This window comes from Lepisosteus platostomus, chromosome 2 (assembly GCF_059453375.1).
Source record: "Lepisosteus platostomus isolate fLepPlt1 chromosome 2, fLepPlt1.hap1, whole genome shotgun sequence".
In the NCBI taxonomy this organism is placed as follows: domain Eukaryota; kingdom Metazoa; phylum Chordata; class Actinopteri; order Semionotiformes; family Lepisosteidae; genus Lepisosteus; species Lepisosteus platostomus.
Genome location: NC_142612.1, coordinates 80,250,957 through 80,272,900, shown reverse-complemented (window position 1 = coordinate 80,272,900; position 21,944 = coordinate 80,250,957). Strand labels below are relative to the sequence as shown.

The window sequence follows — 21,944 nt, the reverse complement described above, 5'->3', positions numbered from 1 at the left end:
TGTTTCCATCGAAGTTCATGCTGCAGGTACAGGTACTCTGTGATTAAACTCTCTCTTTGGGGTCACTGTGTGAAATGTTTAATCTGCCTACCAGTCTCCACTTGGGACCAAGCAGTTTTCCTTCGGAAATAATTTGTATGAATGGTCTTCTGTGCCGTGCGTTTTACAGGAATGCTTGGAAAAAGCACAGCTGTATGCAGTGCGCGGAGACCAGCTCATCCAGAGCAATCATTACGCTGTGGACTCCATCAGGCCGAAGTGTGTGGAGCTCAGGAGGATCTGTGATGACTTTACTAACGAGGCGCAAAAAAAGTATGACATACTGGGAAAGTCCCTTGAAATCCATAAACACATGGACAAGGTAAACAGATACCCCACGCTTCAGCTGCTATCTAACAGCAGTGTGTCGGATTCTTTTCCTTTCCATGCTTCCTGATTTGCAGAAGAATACATACAGTACGCTGCTCATTGTTTAGGAGATGATAACTGTGCTTGCGAGAGAGCCGTACACTGACAATGTCCACACCTGTTACACCGTCGCTGTTGAAAAAATCACAAACACAGCGGTTAAATACGTCACTTACGGGTCTGTCGTTCAGACCCTCAGATATGCTATGATAATCACCATTTTAATTGCCTTGTGGTTCTGAAGAGAAGAAGAGAAGTGGAAAACCTGAGGTGGCTGTGGCTGCCTCCAGGCCCTGATGAGCTGGCACAGGAAGACCACTTTAAAATAAACCAGCTCAGGGGCACCACAGTGGAGTAGGCAAACAGTTTCCAAAAAGCAGCATTGAGTGGTTTAGCTTCTAGTAGTATTTATAGCACGATTGACCTTCAGAGCAGCAGCAGGTTCAGAAGCTCTGCTCCTTCCATTCCGAAAAGTGAGTTTAATAGTGGATTGTTATAGCAGACAAGCAGATACATGTGAAAACTCTTATGTTTAGCTTTCATTATCTTAATCAAATTACGATTTGCTGATGCACAATGAAGACTACACCAGTGGTAATTCTGGATTACTTGAAAAACAACTTGAAAAAAACTGGCTCTGAAGCTTGAAAAGCGACAGGGCTGAACATACATTCTGAATGCACACGTAAATATATGTGAAAACATAATAGTGAATAAAATGAAACTGATTGCCACTGATGCATTGTGTGTAAGGTAATTGTTGTATTATGTGAGGCATTGAAGAGGCAAATGTGAGTTATTTCTGGATCACTAAGTATGATTTTGTTAACATACATGCACCACAAAAAAAATGTGTATATTTTATAAGCATATACAGTTGCTGTCCCTCTAAGTCTGGGGTCACAATTGTCTGAGATTTTCAGTAAGCAGGGGTGCTGCTTGCGGGTCTTAATGGGCTTCCCTCATGACGAGGTGTGTCCATGGTGTCCATTGTGCAGGTGCGGCAGTGGTGTGACTCCGGCGTCTACCTCCTGGCCTCTCAACAAGTGGACAAGTGCCAGTCGCAGGAAGGGGCAGAAGCTGCTCTGAACGATATCGAAGCGTTCCTCGAGACGGCTAAAGAGAGCGACGTGGGCGGCCTGAAGGACCTTCACAATCAGCACGAGATCATCCTCACTCCCGCCGTCAAGGTGTGGGCCGGGACGTCGCTCTCTTCTCCCGCCCTCCAGCTCTCCTGGGCTGGTGATTCATGCATTTATTCATTTTATTCATTCTGGCAGGGCAACGTCCTGAAAACCCTGCAGATGTTGGAAGACGTGCAGGAAATGTTTGAGAAAAGACAGGCCAGCCTGAAGAAGCTGTCGGCCAAGCAGACACGGCCTGTGCAGCCTGTGGCTCCTCGGCCAGAGTCGTCCCCGAAGCGCTCCTCTCCAAAGACGTCCAGGACAAGCGGACCCAGTAAGAGACCAGGGCACGAGACTGGCTGCAAGCACGAGGAGGCTGGTGCACTGAGCCAGTTCTGCCCTTTGTCAATAGCTTGTTAATTTCATAGTCACGTCAGGCAAGTCTCCAGAAGAACTGTTGGGAACTGGCTACAGTGTCTGGCTAGAGTAGATGTTTCCAAACACCTACAGCTCTGACACGTTTCAAGCAAGCATGAGCACATCGAGCACAGATCATGAGTGTGTGTCAGGACCGGTTAGGAAAGCATAACTCTAACAGACCCCACCCTTCAAGAGATCCCAACACATTAAAACTCACGATGGACGTCAAAGTAAGTCCAGGAGGCCTTATGGGAGGGATCTTCAGTTAATACACAAATGGACCACTTCAGCAGCTTCGCCAAACTGCTGTCAAACTCCCAACCCAAACACGTACCGTGGAAGCCGGAATATCCCCGAACGGTACCAGTTACACCCCACGGGAGAATGTAGACTTCACCACCACCAATGATCTGATTAACTATGTCTCACCCGCTGTGTCTGTTTACAGTAATAGGGGCCTCAGCTGCCTCTAGCAGCAGGTCGTCTGTAAAACAGAGAGCCGGCCCACCACACCTCCCCCCCCCTGCATCCCGATGGGGCTGCGTGCTGGTGGGCCGGGGGGAGTTCAAGCCCTCCACCGTGAGCTCTTTCGGGGCAGGTGTGGGGGTTGGCCACTCCCCTCCCAGGCTCCCGGGCTACTGACTGGGCCTGGACTCTGACCCATGCTCGCAGCCAGGCCTTCACCCTTGGCCTTCACTAGCTAAGCCACCCTGGAGGCCCCGGGTTCAGAAAGTTTTTGTTTTTTATTTAGAAGTCGTCTTTCTGAATGTCTAAGAAACTGTGCAAGAATCATAAAGCCCGTGTTTGTCTTTAGTTTTCTCACACGTTTGAGTATAAATGATCTTCGTGTACATCAGCTGTACACTGAAGAGTATCAGTACCCTTGGTACTTTGCTGTATCTTGCAGTTATTGACATGCTTGTCGATTGCCGCCTGTGTTCAGCATCAGGGCTACTGATTTTATTCCATCTGATCTTGGGCGCTCAGACCAAGGAGTTACTGTCTGCTCTGAGCAAGATAGCAAGTTTCAGTGCTCAAGGGGGTGGCTTAATTATCCAAACATGAAGTTCCCATGGTGCCAGCAGATTTGCGTGCTCTGTCAGACACAGATAAGATAAAGTCAAGCCCTGGGAAAGCTGTCCTGTCGTGGGGCAGAACTGCCGGGGTGCAATGGGAGAGTTGTGGACAATAGATTTGTTTTCACAAGGGAAGGGTGCAAAGAAAATACTGCACAGGGGAGTGATGGCAGAGAGGGCGTGAAGGAAAGGACCCCAGTTCAGGCTTACTGCTACATGTGGAGCCTCCATTAGAGAGAGGGAAGATTTAGCAGTTGTTGAGTGTGTTTTTTTATGAAAACTACACATCAGAGTCTATACAGTATGTGACAAAACGGGTGTCATCACTTCTGGAATCCTGGCATGGTCTGTTGTTTGTGATTTTTAGAAAACGAGGTTTGACACCAGATCCAAGTCACTGTCTCAAAATGAACCTCCGAAAGTACAGCCCACACAAAGTTTGAATGCATCTCAAATCCACTGGACTATAAAATCTAGTCATTGGAGTTATAGGAGCATTGACTCCGTAATAGGCTAATCAGACTTGTTGCATGAAAACAATGTAGTATACAGCTTAATGATTTTTGGGGTTATTAGTTTCTGGTATTATATTACAAAATAATAGTTCATTTTAAAATCTCTATAGGTGAACTCCACATGATTGAAATGATTTAGCAAAAACAAGCACATAAAATTATATCCATCTCATCCCTCTGAAAGTGATTTCAGTCTTTTCTTCCACCTCTCTTTTGTCAGTTCAGTTATTTCAAATGATAATCTGTGTTTCATCTAGTGAAGAAACATAACTTTCTCTGCTGCAGCACCGAATCGCAGAGTTTCGGACACCTCCAGTATACCCAGAGCACCCACTGAAGCAGACATAGCGAAACGGAAAAATGTCCGAAAAACGAAAGGAGGAATTAAGGTAAATCAAGGCCTGTGTTTTGCTTGTGCAAATGAATTTCATTTGGAAAAAAGACATAGAATCTAACCTTGAAAGTCAGATATTTAAATAAATATTTAAATTATTTGTGATAATTTGCATAGATTTAGAGAAGTTAAGAGTACATGCATGTATGACATACTGTATTCCTATTAAATATTGCAACAAAATTTGTTTTCAGTTAAAATATTTCAGTTAAGATATCCTTGTGCTTTTGAAATTCAGAAACACGATGCCACAAATATCGTCTGCTGTTGTAGGGTATACCTCCCATCAAATCACTGCACTGTAATTAGAGCTTCTTTCTATTGCGATTTTCTTATTAAATCAACTGCTAAACCATTCCTTAGCGTGAAACTCAAAATAATTTACATTGTAGCAGCCGAAGAAAGAGCCTGAGAAAAGGCAACTCATTTCTGCCTGCGCCTTTGTGCCGCCCAGGAGTCCGGCTGGCACCGCTATGCGCTCCAGCCTGCCAGCTGAGCGCCGTTTCTGTTCTGTGCTTAGATCGAGGTCATGCACGAAGCCAGCCAGGGGGGCACCAGCCATGTCCTGATGACCAACGAGACAGAGGAGAGCTTGTCCAGCCGCCGGAGGTAGGGCCCGTTCGCCTGGGAGCTGGGAGAATGCAGGATGGAGTTTCTCAGGGTGTCTGTGCACACATGTTTGCCTTTAAGTCGGCAGGCAGGACACCCGGATTTTGGCGACGTTTCAGTATCACTAGTGTTCATTAGTGTTAGATTTGAGCTAGTCTGAAATTTCTGAAATTTCATCACCAGCCCCGCAGAGATCCCAGCCGCGCAGGTTTTATAAATCAGCCTACAAAATTGGAATGTAGTATCAGCTTGTCCCATGAAGTCAGCAGTGGCGGTTCTGGCCCTAAAACAGCTAGAAGAGGTTCTCAGTTTCCTTCCAAAGGAGTGAATTACAGAGAACTGTGGATTTGTGCTGTGGAGTTTTCAACTTGAATAGAAATCACTACAGACCTGTTAATCCTACAGCACATTTGGCTTTTTATAATTCACCTCAATGAAAGTCCCACATTTTTTGGTAACACAGATTCTTAACTCTTCATCAGAAAGGTAAAGTGTTACATCAACCGTTCTTTCACTTATTTCCAAGAGGAACTCTCTCCATCCATTTGCTTCAGTTTTCTGGTGTGTCTTTTCTGAGGGGCCCCGTGTTTCGTATTTTGATGGAGCGCAGGCAGGTATTATATTGTCACGCACCCACATGAACCCGAAAGCGCTACAATATTATAACTTGACTTTTTGCAGATTTAATGATGGCTAATTCCTATGTGTATTTTTAAATGCCTTTGTTTTGCAAGCCATTTTACTTTACCTTTGTCTTTAACTACTGAGCTGTTATAAAGAAGTAGAAAAGAAAACTTGTGGGAAGTAAAATGCAATGAGAACATGATAAAGCATGAATCACCACTTTTGCAGCAAAGCGGATACACAATGCATACATTGATAAAAATGGAGATAAATATTTCTGCAAATTTGACATAAAATTTCACTGAAGAATCACTATTTTCAGCATGGAAAGTGGCCAATAGTGCTTTGTCACCTGTTGACTCACATTTTATATGCTTATAAAAGGTTTATCTTCAAGTTTTTTCGCTTAACTTAAATGAAGTAAATTGCAGTTGCTTCAAGAGAAATGTATCTAACCAAATTCTATCTTTTGAATTTTCGAATGAGGACTTCAAGAAACTTGATTTAACAAAAATTCAAAAGAAGATGGCACATTACAAACTGTGTAAATTCAAAGATTCAAAGATAAAAAAGTGTATACTGAGCTTCAGGAGTAGCTGGAAAAAGTTATTAGGATTGCCAAGAGGGAAAAACCAAAACATTTTTTCAAGAACAGAGAACAGGAAATGTGTCTTTTCACATTTTTCAGATTGATGTTGTCTGTTTGGATAGTGGGTGAATTCTGTTTTTCACACTTACATAAGTCTCCTGAGTACAGTATATAGAGTTTTGGACAGTGAATACAGTAAATGGTTTGATGGACAAGTCTTGTAGATTATGAAAATATGAAAAGTTTGGCTCAGAAAAAGAGACATTATGGAACATTCTAGTTCGTGTGTGGCTACACAATGATATTGTATGTAGGTTTTAAGGAAATACTGACCGAAAGAGAAACTCGGCACGTTCAGCAACACATTTTAATATTGTGGCTTACAATCTAATGAACTGTCATTTTAGGGAAAGCTTAAAACATGCAGAGATAGTTATCTCTGTAGGTTGTGGTCTCTTTATGTTTTTAACTTTGAAAAATGTGGAGTCGCAGAATTTTGTATCCTGCTTTTTTCTGGTGCTTGAACACAGAAACTGTATATCTTAACTGTTTCATAGCCTGAATGTATTGTTGTCAACTGCTTTCCAGAGTAAAACATACTTTGGATTTTGACTGGATTCATAATGATGGGAAATGAAAATACATATTTATATATAGAGAGAGTTTTGAATTGGAATAAACTCAAAACTAAAACATTTCCAAAACTAAATTTAAAAACTCAGTGTGATAACAGAGTTGCCATTCAGTCTTTATTTTGACATTTTGAAATTGCAGGTGGTTTGCATTTTTAATTAGTTGGTCTGAATTTGTTATGTATGAATTTTTTAGCAGATAAAAGATTTATTTTGTCCTCAGACTGGATTTATCTGATTTTCTTTATTGATAATATTATGTCTATAGAGATTGGATTTATCTGATTTTCTTTATTGATAATATTATGTCTATAGTATTATCGGCACTAGGGCATCAGACCTGTGGCATCAACAAGAAATTGCTTGACACACTTAAGAATTTGACACAGACTGCCAGATGCTCACTGAGCTGTGTATTTTTATAACTAAATAGTAAGAGGAAAAACATCATAAGATGGACACACAAGTGCATTCATAGTACAGCCTCTGTGTACTCATGCTCAATGTAAACAGTTTGCAATTATCAGCCCTAGGGCTACTCTCACAATCATTCTGTAAAAATAAAATAGAAACAGTAAATTACAGCCAGCATCATAATACCGTTGTTGTGAAGAAGGTGTTTGCCTTTAGGCAGAAGGACCCCTTGTCTTTCCCCCTCATGACCTCTTCCCCCTCTGGCTCTGTGACTGGCATGAAGCACCTGTCTGCCCCCCATCTGAAGGGGGACTGTGTTCATCTCTCACCTGGTCTTGCAGGTGCCCTGTACTGTAGCTCAGGCACGCCTCTGAGGAAATCTTCACAGTCACTGAAAGCTCTCGTGCAACTCAACAGCACGACAGCTGAAAGTGCAGGTTAACTCACGTGGACTCGTCACATGGTCCCTGTCACATCTGCTTCGTAGCAGCAGCCGAAGACAAACCTCAGCCAATGCCTGCTGAATCTAAGGGCATCATTTGTTCTTCAGATCCCTGTGAAATTCATTCCCACTCCAGTTCCAATGAATCTGGTTTGGGAGTGATGCCTTACAGACGCTCTTTAACAGAGCGGGATGTGATATGGTTTCATGAAGACCTTAGAAAGAGTAAATTCTGCCTAAGCTTGTTATTACAAAATGTTCAAAATGAACAAGTAGAAAATAGCCTAGTCAATTCAGCATTCGTTCAAGGGATGCTGGTTTGTGTGGGTCGAATTAGACTGCTTTAAAACTGACATTCACATCTGGTCAGTGTCGCAGATCTTTGACCCAGTTCTTGGCTCACCCTACAGTGAGCACTGTGCCCTGATAGCAGCAGACACAGAGAGGATTCAGGGACCTGATTTTTAGCTGAAATTGTAGATGCTTGTTCCTATTCCATGTTTGAGTGGACATTTATCACTCAATGCAACATAAAAAAGTTTGACTTTATTTTATCTATGTGGAAGATAACCTGGAAAAACACTCACCGTACTTATGTTAAGAATGCCTAGCTGCAAATGTGAAAATAATATAGCGAAACTAAAAACAACATGCTGCAGGTAATCAATAGAATCAATCAGTATGTTTCTGGGAGTGTACACTATGAAAAAGCTGCCTTGCAGGGGTAAGTGTTGAAATGATATGGTTTACAAAGAAGGTACAGCTTTACAGCCGTACAGTACAGCTTTCCTATTATCCCTGAGGAGGTGTGCTTAACCTCTAAATTGGTGGCCTCCTTCCAGAGATAATGGATATCCTCCACATGACCGTGGGAGGTCATCATCTTGTCAAAGATGCACTTGTGATAGGGAGCCTTCCCCTCTCCTGAGAAGAACACGTGTTCCTGGGCTGCCACCCCCATTTTCACAGCACAGATCCCCATGAAGACGTCATCGATGTAGAGCGTGGCATTGAGAGTTCTGGAAGCTTGGTAGATTTTCTCTGCTACGTCCCCTGAGACCACATACCCTGCCCCGGCTGTGTAATCTGGATAGGAGGACCACTGGTACATCTCATAAGGCACATAGTACTTGCTGTCTTTCCTGCGGATGGGAGGCGCCCCTCTGTGCACGCGCCCAATCCAGAAGCCCTGGACGCCCCTGTGCTCCATCTCCCGGAGGTACCCAACCAGGTTGGGCATGTGGACGAAGATGTCGTCGTCCGCAGACATGACGAACCTGGCGTGGCCGCAGAAGGAGTGCGCCCACTTGAACTGCAGGATCAGCTTGATGGTGAGGTTGTGGAACGCGTCGACAAAGCCCTGCTGGACGAGGTCCCCGTGCCTGGTGTCCTCCTCGAGGAGCTCCTTCTGGAACCGTTCTCGCTGTAGGGGGTTTCTGTGCACCCCCAGCACGAACACGACCTTCACGGTCGCGCGCAGCTGAGCCTGTATGTAGGTCTCGTTCCCCCAGGTGGACCGGATTGACCGTCTCCGCTTCACGTTCTCGGGAGGCGACTTCACGAAGAGGAGAAGCAGCACATTCTGCTTCTGGCACTTGCCCTCGTGATTGATCAAGTACGGATAGTTGTGTAGGCTTTCAGCTTCTTCCAGGCTAATGACCATGCTCTTGTTGACGAAGTTGTAGCTGTTCACGAGGTAGCGGTAAGAGTAGGACTTCATGTGACTTACCACCTTGTGATCAAGATGCTCCCAGCAGATGGTCACAATAGACACTATGAAGCACGTTGTCATCAGCTGCATGCATTTCCATTTCCTGACTTTTCTGAAATTTAAAAACATTCTGCAAGCTTCCTAGCTTCCTCTTGTCTCTGTCAGGTCCAGTATAAAGTCTTCGGTGGGTAAACGTTGCTGTTCTTCCACAATGTAAAATGTGCAGTTTGTGTGAGCTCCTTCATATTGTTCTCACAGGACAGAGAAGAGTCAGGGCTCCTAAGAGATTCCACGGGAGTCAGACGTCAGCCAAGACCATTTCTGGTTAATTCACTTGTCCTGTCTCACTGTCACTCTCTGATGTCCTGGTTTATGACATTGAACAGTGATTCTGTGCTGCTTTCACAAAGACTATTGTAGTGGTTTTTACTGGTGGTCATTTCTTTATTTCTAGTTAGAAAAAAGCACAAAAGGGAAAGGTGTTAAGACCAGTACAGTTCATCATTAAAAAACAAAATAATCTTTTTAAGGCTAGTCTAAAATAAGGTTAAAATAAAATGAGATGATTACTTTTTGTTTAAGTGGTTTTATATAGGGTGACAGCCAAAGAATAATGGATATCAAAGCCCTAGTTTGTGCTGGGACAGCTTAAATGACCAAGAATGAGTACTTCCCTGTCAGAAATGCTGATTAAGAAATTGAAGGCAATAACATAGAAGGAAATACAATTATTAAGAAACTTGAGATCATGAATGACAAAAACAAATGCCAGCTGCAAAAATGCACAACCAACATGCAGTCATTCAGGTGTTGTTTACAGCTCTTAAATACAAAATTTCCCAGACTTATTGCATATCTTTATGCATCTGTGTGCCTGAGAACATGGTTTGTTTCAAGCGAGTTGGATATCATGTCATCTAAACAAATACTGTCTGTATCAAATGATGTTTGTCTACCCAGAACAAATAAGCTTTATGTTGTACTTATTACTAGCTTCTAAAATTAATAAGTTGTACTTTATAACAAACAGTAAAATTTTTGTTTTATACTACGCACATGTTTCTAGCAGCTTTTTTCAAATGCAGGTGTCAAATGGACCTCCATGACTCTCATCAGTCATGTAGCTTATCTGAACGCAAGCAGAAAAACCTCTCTTATCATTGCAAACAGTGGCTTAGTTGAATGTAAACGGACTTGCAAAACTTACAAATCCTACTAGGCATTTTGCAAAAAGCTGGAAAAGGTTGTACAGTAGTGCACATGTAATAGACCTAGCAAATGTAACAGAGCAAAAACAGAGCAGACCATTTAGAGATGGTATCACCGGTCTTTAACGCCATGATACTGTTTTCATACACACAGTGTACCACTCTAGCTGTATTGCTTCACTGCACAACTCAGTTTCCACGTTACTCGGCTAGGAACACACCACAACGTCCTACCATGCCCAGTTGTGCAATGGCTGGTCTGCAGTGTCACAGTGGCCACCCCGTTGCTTTGCCATGCACTGCTCTGCCGCTGGGAGACGCAAGTTTTAAAGGGGACCTGCAGTCCCAGTTTCTCCAAATCTTGGTATCAAAATAAATTAATTGATGGTATCACAAAATTTCGAATTAAGTACAAAATCATTAACTTTTTGAAAGTGCTGTAAGTCACCATGTCGTCTCAAACCCCTGGTCTTGCCACAGGCGACAGCGAGAGTTCACCGAATCGTGACGTGAAGCAGCCCTTCCTGCTCACTAGTCACTGTAATGACTCATGTGATGAGATGGTCTAGCGAATCAGTAAAGGTTGTGCATCAGACATTTCACCACAGAAATGTTCCAACGTGATCTGCAGGCAGACTTAACGAATAAGTTCCATTTTATCAGCAAAACCGTCTCGAAGTCGAGAGCCGTATTTCTATTGGATTAAAAGAGATATATTCTCAAGCCTGATTGTTTACAGTGTCACAGTGTCACAGGGCTGCACACCCCACTGGAAGTTTTGTTGCCTTCTTCAGAGAATATGGCCTTGCGCATACCTAGAACTTTGGTCTATTTTGTGATATAATTGGCGGTTTTACAACTTACTTTACAACTTACTGTGTACATTTTGCTTTTGTTGTGGTTTGAAATGCCCCCATCAATGCTGATCTTTCTGTTCTTTCTAAATACCTGTACGTTTATGTTCCTGAAATGTAAAATGGCATTGAGCATTGCGGTTCCCCTTTAAGCATGAGAGAGCAGTTCCCCATCCAGCTGTGCATATCTAACACCTGCATGTGTGTTGCTAGCAGGCAGATCACAGTGATTAAATGCGGGGATAGGATATAGAAACCAGCTACAAATTCATACAGTGTGGTCAATAATCATGGCTAGATGCCAGTTTTAGTAATGACTTCACTCTCCAGACATCCTGCAAATGTCTTATTACAGAGGGCATGGAGATGAAATGAGGACTTTCTTCTTTCATTATAAACCCAGGGGGAGAAACTGACTGGCACTCGAATTACAATACATGCTGAGGCCCCACCTATTGACAGACTGCAGGGCAACGCCGGGTCTCAGGCAGCGTTGTTTGTAAGACTGCTGGGGGGTTGGGGATGGGTTGTGAAACTGGTATTGTGGGAAATAGAAGAGATTGAGAAAGAAAAACCCAACTTTTCTTTAGCATTAATGGCACTAAGCACCCACACCCTTTACCTTCAATTAATCATTTCACAGGAAAAAAACTGCTTTATGTTTCTAAAGCCCCCCCAAAACAGTAAAAAAGCACAGACTGTAAGCTATAGCATTATCGCTAGTCACAAGTTCTTTCCTAAATTCATTAAATCAAATTGCTCTGAACTAAAACACAATCACCACCTGGCTGGGGAAGAGACCCTGTACCAGACACCCACAACTTTTCATGTAAAGACGTGTTTTCAATTCCCTCTTTTAAATGAACCCCCTTTAGTTTCCAGTTTCACTGCTCAGTGGGGAGTAGTCCCCTGGGTTGACAGGGGACTAGAGGGTTTTATACAGTTGGATCAGAGCTCCCTTCGATCTTTTTAGTTCTAGACTGGAGAGATGCTGCTCTTCTCTGAACCCTTTCGAAGGCACTAATATCCTTATTGTTGATACGGTGACCACAAATGAACACGATCTTCCAGGTGAGGTGTGTTGTAAAGGTCATGCAGTACTTTACTGCTGGATTTATTTTCATAATTCCGTCTCCTTTTTCCCGGTCTTTGGTGTTCCCATTTTTCTGGAGAGCCCTGCACCATTTCCTGCTCTGAGCTGCACCCGTAGTTTAAACCCCCTGTGAGCGCACAGCTCAGGGTCCCAAGAGAGGTTAATTGTGAATGAATATAAAAGTCGATTCAGCGGGAATGCAGCATGGCCCTCAATAATGGAGGGGTTTAAGCAGCAGACAAAACAAAACTGCTGAGAGCTCTGTAACAGTTCGGCAACAATGACAACAGCAACAAAAAAAAATACCATTACAACAGCAAGTCTGCTCAGCACCAGCCATGTTCCTGAAAAATGCAACAACTGAGCCCTGAGTCAACAGCGATCACCAGCCTACCAGTCACGTCATAAGAAAATGTAAAAATTATTGCTCATAACCGAATGATCAATGATTCAGAGAATGTGGTTTTGTTTGCTAAAAATATTTGTGTGATTGACAAATCATAAAAAGATATTTAAAAAAAAATCATATCTATATCTTCCAATATATTAGATTGTTATAATACTTAGAAAAAATAGTTAATCATAACCAGTAAGGGATGAATGAGCCACTAAGAACCCTTGTTAAGTGCTTGAATGCTTTTTTAACTATTTTTTTTGTTTTAGTTGACAAGTTGGAAAATATTCCTTATTTTTTTACCATCTGTGAAGAATAAATGACATTTCTCATTGTCCCCTTAAAATCTCACACATCCGGATAGGAGCAATCTAGAGAAACTGGTTTCATTTAAAACTGAAACCTGATTTAAAATTCCTCTGATATTTCTACACAAAAGCTCACATGTAGATACACACCCACAAATATGTGTTATGTTTGCTGTATTAGGCTTTATATTTTTTTTAAATTGAAACTTGTAATGTGTATACTCTTACAATTAATATAAACTGAAACTTGTAGACAACTAACTTGATTTAAGTAGATTAAATATCTCACATTTGAATAATACACTTCCACATAAGGCAGCGGTCTATGTTTAAAAATGTAAAAGAGTACGTTAAAAAGAATATAATGCATTTCTTTCTCCATATTTTCTCCTTTGTAAAAAGATGTTTCTCTTAGTTTTATTTTCGAAAAGTTTTCACTTTAATCATTTTTATACTTCTGAACCATTAATGTAGTAAAAGATGAAGAAAAGTATTAATAATAAAGCGTTAAATTTCTTGCCTAACCCAATTCTTAAGTATATATTTTTATTTTTCAATAAAATCTCACATTCTCCACATTTTACTAATTTTTACTCGCACAGTTCTCCCCCTGAATTTACAAAATCTAACCTCTTTCTAAAACCTTGTACAGAGAAATAACAGACTTAAAATTAATCTTAATTTCCCATTAAACAAAAATCGTGGATTATTTGCAGTAATTCTTGAAGCAAAGACTAATGTTTAACCAAAGATGTAAAATATGCAGAAGCAAATATGTCCCACAAAGCAACATGAAAAAGCTTGCATCACATATCACATCAAAGCGCTGTCTTTTTCTTTATAAAGCTTTCCTTTGAAAGAAAGGAAAACAAAGCTGAACATCTACACAATATAACAAGTTAAAATATAATTTAATGTGCAATTTTTACACTCCTTTAAAAGGAAATTCCTTCACTGTGCTTATTTTGGAAAGATAACTATAATTAGACTGTAGAAAATAAGTTCGGAGTTTATTTGCCATTTGTAACAAGTACACTGGAATTCTTATCCGCAGCCTGTTCTGTCCGTCTACAGACAGGTGAGGACAACAGTAAATAAAAACCGTTCACAGAGCAGTGCCAAAAACAGTATGATCCCGCACACAACACGACACAACATACAGTATTGAAAAAAACCTCTCATTTCTGTATAAATAAAATAATTGAATTTGCTTACCAGTGTACGGCAGCCACATGCAGGCCAGCGTCTGTGCAGTAGGTGAGGCAGCAGTCCTGGTGAGAACAGTCTGAGCTGAGAACAGTGAGAGAACTGTGAATGCCATACAGCTGGAGCCAGGCTGAGCTTCTCTTCTGAAAGGAGGAAGGGCTGCTCCAGCCTAGAGATCAGCCCTCAGGCGATCACGGTTCTGTCTCTGTGCCTGTGCGAGTCAGCTACTGGAAAAGAAGGAAAATCAAGATTAGATAGCAGACCCGTTCTTTAAATGGCCTTGGAATTTGTGTCATCTGAACTGGATTAGAAAAAGACACTTAAGCACAAAAGTCTGGAGTTTATTTCCTCTACTGTTTACTTTAAAGAGCTACTAGAGGCCTTGGAAACCACACCGCAACACAGCCATATACACTCCCACTCACCTGCCAGACTTATGCCCTTACCCACTGGACTGTTCTCTCAGGTTTTGTGTTAGAAAACCTGCTTTCCTGAATCACTGGGGTATCTTGTGGCACAAGTCCAGATGTCTGTGTGTCTTCGGCAGTGTAGTTTGTGGTTCAATCTGTTTTGAAAATTGCATTTCACATTGCTATGCCTGCATAGCCCTTTCTGTTTCTCACTGATAGTCGAATGGATTTCTGTTGGAATTCATCTTCCGGCAGTGAAGTGTGTGGTGTTAGTTCCCAAAGCCATGAGAAAAAAATTCTGACATAACATTTTGTTTAAATCAGCAGTTTCATTTTTATTCAAAAGTGAGAGCAGAGAACTTTATTGTGCTCATACAAAAAAAAAAGATATTTCCCTGAAAGGACAAACACTCTCTGCCCTTCAGGGGATCTGCACACTAGCAGAGAGCAGAGGATCAGGAGATAAAAGTACTAAGTCTCGATCGGAATAAGTGATTAGAACTAGACTGCAGATTCACTTTCAAAATGACAGATTGATTGGGCTTTGTTTTTTTCAGTCAATGGAGATCTTTTAAAATAATTCTCCATTTTCCTTTGCAGGCACATTATGCATGAGCTGATAGAGACTGAGAGACTCTATGTAGAAGAACTGCAGAGCATCATTGAGGTGGGTTTGAGATGCATTGATTGTCTATAATGAAACATCTTGAAGAACGGGCTGGGAAGCTCAATTAAAACAGATTGCAAGCTGTTAGGATTTCCGAGATCATTGTCCTGATTTTGAACATTACAGTCATTTTGTAGTTTAAGAAGATAATCTTCACATATCTTAACTCTTTTTTTTTTCATCTGTTGTAAGATCTGGTCCGGCGCAATTCTAGACTTTAGCATACATGAAAACGAAGAAGTAGGAATTTGTTCTTGACAATAAAGTAGTTTTTATTACACATAAAAATTATGCAGATACTGTAGTGGAATAAGTGGAAGTAATGGATGGAATTATTTCCTAGTAAATAAAAACATGAAATAGTGAACTGGTATTATCTCTGTCAAATCTGGAAGGTTTAATTTCTCCATTTAAAAGGACAGAAAAGGCGTTTGCTGTGCAGTCTGAAGATGTTGTAGCTCTGCTCTCACTACAGTTAAACTCAAAGCAGGCGATGTTTGTAAAGGGTGGCTCTAGTTTTCTGTGCAAGCAGTCATGGCTGTGTTTGTCAAGGCTGCAGAGTAATAACAATATTTGTAGAATCCCTCCTTTGTTGAAATCAGGTATCTGACGTTATAATTTATAAGAACGCAAAAAGCCTCTTGGCCTGTTCCTTGAGGTGCTTTCCCTGAAGAAGAACATTGTTATTTCTGATATAATAAATATTATTTTGTATATGCCCTTAATCATTGTCTCATGTCTCAATAAAAAAAATCAAATAATAAATAAACACAAGCCAGAGCTACACACATATTAAAATGGGAAATTAGACAAAAGTAAAAGTGTAGTATAGGAGGAGGAGAGTATAAAATGGAGTTTCAGCTTTTAAAGAGGCAATGCAATCTTATCAGGTCCTCTGAATCAGACTGGTATCTGTGCCGGGATACCCTCTGTGACACTGCAGACATCGAACATTAGCCTCAGGTGCGAGGCTCCAGATTCCTCACCTGAGCAGTCGCACTGGCTCCCCGACCGTTAATACACCAAACCAAGACTGGCAAACACACGGAGCTGCTGACGAGAGCCAACCAACACGACTGCAAGCCTGTCACATGTCAGGTGTAACATCATCTAAGCAGTGTGACAAAATGGCTCGTGCATGACTAATGTCAGGTTTCAAAGGAACAAGTAAAGGTTTATTCCACGCTGAAAAGAAAAGAGGCATAGGTGCATTTACACCTGAAGAAGGCTCCGGAGCCGAAACATTGTGTCTCTTTTCTTCTCTTCTCATAAAGGTCAGGTTTTTATGTGAACAGAAATTTTGAAATCGGCAGTGTAAAAATGATACGACTTTCAGAAGAATCATAAAGAATGTTTTTTTTTTCTGTTTTAGGGTTATGCTGCAGAACTGGACAATACAGAGCTATCCCATCTCATTCCCACTGCTCTGCACCAGAAGAAAGAAGTGCTGTTTGGCAATCTCTCAGAGATCTATGAGTTTCACTATAGGTAGCATGCTTTTCTGTTTCTTTAGCTTATTGGCCATTTCAGTGCAGCAGAAGTAAAGACACTTGATAGTTTTTTTATAGCATGAGACATACGTATAATCTATTTTATTGAGGCTACTGTATGTTATTATTTTTCGTTATATATTTTCTCTCCCTGTGCATATCTACTTCCTGCACCGTTAAGAGAGTAATGGGCAAGATTACTGTATCCATAGTAATTATAATTGATTCCTAATGGCTTTTGTCCCAAACAATAACGAAGTGCTTGCCATACACAGTAGGAGTGGACTTTGTCCCGCTGAAGGGAGGCCTTACTTGGTTTCCATCAGTATAATCAGCTAACGTCTTGTCTGAAGGACCTTCCCTGCTCCAGCGCTGGTGTCAGAGAGCTTATGTTTGCCAGGCCTGCGTTGCCACTACTGTTGGGAGTTGTCACCTTCACGACGCAGAGAAGGCTGAACAGAAAAACCTCCTCTTCCTCCCCGCTTTTGTTCCTGCACCCCAAAATACATGTGGCTTACCCCGACTCTGCTGCAGCAAGGGGCGCAGAGTAGAGGCATAGCAGGCAGTCTCGGGGGGTGAGGTGGGGGGGCAGCTGTCACTCACAGGTTCCCTGGTGTCCGTGTGCTCCGAGGAAGAGCCTGCATTTCACAAACAAGGCAGGAACAGCACAGTCCAGGACAGGAGGGGAGGAGAGAGTATAGCCAGTGTCAATGAAATCAGACACTACACACAAGGACAAAAGAATTCCTACAATCCACACTCTTTTCAAAGTGAAAGCAGAACAAAACCAAAGTGCCTATAGCAACAAGCAGCATTGCCTATGGATGTTATTTTTTTTGAGGTTTGAAATCAGATGGCAAATTGTGAGACTTCACGGTAATATTTGCTTCCCTGTGATGAAGTTGTTCTCAAGTTACATTTAGTTACAGCAAACAGCACATGCTTAACAAAGCTCCCCACAGCGCTCAGACGTCACCCAGCCCCAACACCTGATATCTCCTGCACTGTAATAGGAGACCTTCCTCCATATGCGGTACAGTCAGCAGCATATACAGTACATACTGCACACCTGTGCAAAGGGAAATTATAGCTACTTCCTTCATTTATTTTTATTGGCGTATTTATTAAAGATCGATACCTATATGTTTGTTTTGTTCTTGCTGGGATAGGCTCCAGCTCCTCAGCAGCCCTGCACTGGATAAAGCAGTTGGAAAATGGATGGATGTCTGCTTTCTGCCCATTGTCTGCTCAGAGGAGCTCTGTGATTCTCTACTAGCAGTTATTGCAAAGGGGAGGATGGATTGATGATTTCTGTGTCTAGAATCTCCATTTATAGTGTCTATAATGCATTGACCTCATCTAAATCTAATCTAAAGTCCCCAAGTGTGCAATAAAATGAATTTTGTGTCCTGCAAGGTGTTCAGTTTCCACACATCAATCAACCTTCTATTTGAATGAGTCTGATAGTGGAAAAACTGGTGGGTGGAGAAAACTTTGAGGTGATAGCTTTGTAAAATCTGGAGAGCGTGGAATGGAAGTAGGTCAATCTTATCCGACACTTTCTGAAATCTTCGTTATTCTTCAGTGATATTCAGAGAGCCTTGACACACATTCTTGACCTACTAATATGTTTGTATGCTGATAATAACGCATAGTTTATACAGTTTCTGCAGCTGCTTCAAGAGTTATAAGTGATTATAATGAAATTAGATTTTTAAATGCATATTTCTAAGAGTATTTTTTATGTTTCACAATGTTTCAGATTTTGTATCTAGTTCGATTTATTTTTCCCCAGAAGTGTTTTGCCAATGTTCTGTGGTTCATGTTCCCTTTTGATTTCTGAGCACCTGTTCTTATTTGTTTCTTTATGTTTATTTTAGGACATTTCTGAAAGAACTGGAAAATTGCATAGAAAGTCCCGAATTAGTAGGAACCTGCTTTCTGAAAAGGGTAAATCAAGTCCATCGCACGTATTCAGAGAATTCTGGATTCTGGATATTGATTAATATTTGAGAATAAATCTTCAAATATTAATCAGTATCCAGAAAACAATATTTCAATATTAAATTAAAAATCTATTATTTGAAAAGACTGTATTCCTTTAATGACTTGTAGAATATGACTTGTTGGATTTAGATCAACAACATTTACATAATAATAAGCAACAACATAATAAATGATAACAACAACAACAACGACAGTAATAATAATAATGTTGTGTTTTTTTCAGAAAGAAGATCTGCAGATTTATGAGAAGTACTGTCAGAACAAGCCAAAGTCTGAGGCCCTGTGGAGACAGCATGGAGACAGTCCCTTCTTTCAGGTGCTCTTTGCTCCGCTTTTCCAGAGACTGGGAGACTGCACAGACTCCGGTGACGTGTAGAACTAGGACAGGGAAGCCTTGAGATTTCTCTGTGTTTCAGTAACAATAGACAACAACAGAGCAGAAAGCCTTTATATTGGTCTCAGCTCTTCTCTGCAAACATTGTGTTGCATTTCCAAAAGGATGACAATTTTACGTTACGGTTTACGTTATGGCCTTGTGGTTGGCTCTGTAGCGTCCAAGCTCCACAGTCCCGGGTTTGATTCAAGCTTTCCGTGCCTGTCTGTGAGGAGCCTGCATGGTCACGCTGCGTTCGTTTGGGTTTTCACTAGGTGCTCCAATAGTCTCCAGTCTCCCGAACACACACGGCTAGGTTCATAAAGCAACAGTATAAGAAATACTGAGAAAATTAAATCTTTTAAAAGCTTTTTCCCAGCACGACGGACAGGATATGCAGTGATATACACTTGTTGGAGCCAAGCCGGCTGGACTATGTGTTTCCTTAACTCTTGTCATCTAAATAAGTGTTTTGGAAGATAGACCAAGTGCTTTTTTTAATCTTACTTTGTGAAAGATCTGTAGGCACTGATGCATTTAGGTGTGTCCTCTCCCTGTGTGCCTTGAGACCCAGTCTTTTTTATATATAGTAATATACAGACTGTTAGGCTGAACTACATTTTTCAGTGTTGTTGCTGTATCTGTAGGAATGCCAGAAGAAACTGGACCACAAGCTTTCTCTGGATGCCTACTTACTGAAGCCTGTCCAGAGGATCACCAAGTACCAGCTGATGTTAAAGGTAAATGAAATGGAGGTGTGAAGATTTCAAGTCTTAAAACCAGCATCAGTCCACATGTAGGTGGCTATGGCTACAAGGGGCAGTGTCATGAGCTTGATTTGGTTCCTACAAACCTGAGAATGGAAATCAAACTGTCTTTTATATATAGGTGCTTCAACAGTTAGATTTGCATACAGGAAATACACAGCTAGATTTGCATACAGGAAATACACAGCTCCACACCAGCAACTCCAGATGCAGATTGCTCTCTGGGTGTTGCCAGTACCCACCTATGCATACAGTGGGAATCTCCTGCAATAGAATGTTTTTGGAAATATGTGACTAACAAGTCTAACAACTTTAAATGTTTGCTGCAAAGAATGTTTGCTGGTGGGTCGAACAGGAGCTTAAAATCATCTGTTTCTTTTCTGTTTCTCTCAAATGTGGATGAAGACTGAGACACCCTTACCTTGCCTTTGTTGTATTCATTACCAACATTATTCTTATAAAAAGTAACACAGCTAAGTTACAATTAGTTACAATTTGCTGGTGTGGTCAGAGAGCTTTTTTTATCTTAACAACTGTTTTCCTCTTGTGTCTGTCAGCTCTCTCCTTGTATCTGTTGTCTTTTCATCTGTGTCGCAGTTTGCCAAATTGTTAAAAATATGCTTTTATTAATAGCTTTTTTTAAAGTATTTATTTTCTAAAGTTGATAAACATCCAGCATATGAAAATGCCATGTAAAAATGGTGAAATAGTCCTTCAAGAACCATTTCGCACATAAATGTTTTCTGAGATTTCTTAATATTTTTCTTCAAAACACACCTTTGCTGGGACCTTTTTACTGGTAATGTCTGACATATTGTCTCCCCTTAAGCAGGATCTGGGTACAGTCTAACAGCAGATTAAATTACACAACACAAAAAAGTCATCCTCTGGGGAGAGATCACTGGCCTGTTCTGAGGTGCGGACTCACTGCCTGCTGCTCTTCTGTGTAGGAAATGCTGAAGTGCAGCTCAGAGGGAACAGTGGAACTGGAAGAGGCCTTGGCCACTGTGCTGGACATTATAAAGTCAGTCAACGATTCCATGCACCAGATTGCCATCACAGGATTTGAGGTGTGTACTGTCAAGGGGTGCGGGTGTGCATTCACGACAGCCAAAACCAACAAGCTGAGAAACAATAGCAACAGAACAACACAACTTACTGCTATTCAGCAGTCCTGAATTGTTTTGCTCTTTCCCATTTTATGTGAGACATCAGCCTTGCTGTGTTTTTGTTGTACAGACACATTATTGGTTTTAGTAATTAGAATATTGTTTTAATTTCTATAGATACTGCAGGGTTACAGTGTTATTGAAATTAGCATTATTCACAAGACAGCAAAGAGGAACAACAGTGGAGACAAGTGACCTTTCCGTTGCAGCTTATTAATTTCTGCTGCTCGTTATGTTAACTGTGAAATTGCTTTGAAATTTAATGTCGATCCCGTAATTTGTATTTTTTTATTTACAGTTGGTTTTTGTCCAGGCAAAACTGATAGCATGACTGAAAGGCAGTTTGGGAAAAGAGCAAGACAGCCAGCAATTGTATTTTCCTTCAAGCGCTACACAGGAATGGGAGTGTTGTTTGTTTCATGTTGTTAGAAACCAAGAGCTTTGGCCTGCTTCAGGACAGAGGTATACCTCTTGTACATAAACAATTAGAAGGAGGTAAAACAAATCAACTTGTCAGAGAAGGAGAAGCTGCTGTTCTCGTTGCAAAGTCACCCTTAGTTACCATTGCAAAGCAGAAGTGAAGCAGATTCAGTTACAGATAAGCCACACAGGGGGGTCAGTGTACTTTATTAGAGTGCAAGGAATCGAAAGAAAGGAAACCAGCAGGATGGTTTGACATTTGTGCGAGTCTGTGGGTTCTGTAAATTTGCTAGCTTCCTGTGCACATGAAAAGTCAAAAGTAGATTTAAAGAAAAAACATATCTGTTAACTGCCCAAACTCCCTTGACTGGGAATGCACCACACTGAAGTCCAGCATGTTAAGAAACTTCATATATCCTCCTTCTTCACAGCTACACCCTCACAGCAAGTGCACGTGCTGGACTGTACCTGTAACTTTACCCCCCTGGGGTGAGCCTGAGCCTGACAAATGCCAGCTATGTTTTAAAGCTGGGAAGAGGAGGCATGTCTTTACACAAAGGGAGGTAGGAGTGGGGAACAAGCTACAAAATCATTGTGCAAGAGGCCCTGTCTTCTTCTTC

The 21,944-nt window shown here is 41.3% G+C and overlaps 2 protein-coding genes across 12 annotated transcripts in view; one reads left to right on the top strand and one right to left on the bottom strand.

Annotated features, from left to right (window-relative positions):
- The window catches only part of mcf2l2 (MCF.2 cell line derived transforming sequence-like 2), a 77,218-nt gene that overhangs the window by 37,736 nt on the left and 17,538 nt on the right, over window positions 1-21,944 (top strand). For all 10 annotated transcript variants that reach the window (XM_088621909.1, XM_088621938.1, XM_088621900.1 and 7 more), the window contains exons 11-21: window positions 170-361; window positions 1,407-1,598; window positions 1,689-1,866; window positions 3,829-3,932; window positions 4,458-4,546; window positions 15,032-15,098; window positions 16,471-16,586; window positions 18,469-18,538; window positions 18,819-18,911; window positions 19,616-19,708; window positions 20,686-20,805. In XM_088621909.1, coding sequence (XP_088478035.1) covers window positions 170-361; window positions 1,407-1,598; window positions 1,689-1,866; window positions 3,829-3,932; window positions 4,458-4,546; window positions 15,032-15,098; window positions 16,471-16,586; window positions 18,469-18,538; window positions 18,819-18,911; window positions 19,616-19,708; window positions 20,686-20,805 — 1,314 coding nt within the window. The remainder of the gene's footprint in view (window positions 1-169; window positions 362-1,406; window positions 1,599-1,688; window positions 1,867-3,828; window positions 3,933-4,457; window positions 4,547-15,031; window positions 15,099-16,470; window positions 16,587-18,468; window positions 18,539-18,818; window positions 18,912-19,615; window positions 19,709-20,685; window positions 20,806-21,944) is intronic.
- b3gnt5a (UDP-GlcNAc:betaGal beta-1,3-N-acetylglucosaminyltransferase 5a) lies at window positions 6,790-14,371 on the bottom strand. Of its 2 annotated transcripts, XM_088621986.1 has the most exons (3): window positions 14,031-14,371; window positions 10,015-10,087; window positions 6,790-9,408 (listed from the first exon to the last, which is right to left on the bottom strand). In XM_088621986.1, the coding sequence occupies exon 3, from the start codon at window positions 9,085-9,087 to the stop codon at window positions 7,948-7,950; it is 1,140 nt and encodes a 379-aa protein (XP_088478112.1). In that variant the 5' UTR covers window positions 9,088-9,408; window positions 10,015-10,087; window positions 14,031-14,371; the 3' UTR covers window positions 6,790-7,947. The 2 variants fall into 2 exon arrangements, with proteins under 2 accessions (XP_088478112.1, XP_088478103.1); XM_088621977.1 differs by lacking the exon at window positions 10,015-10,087.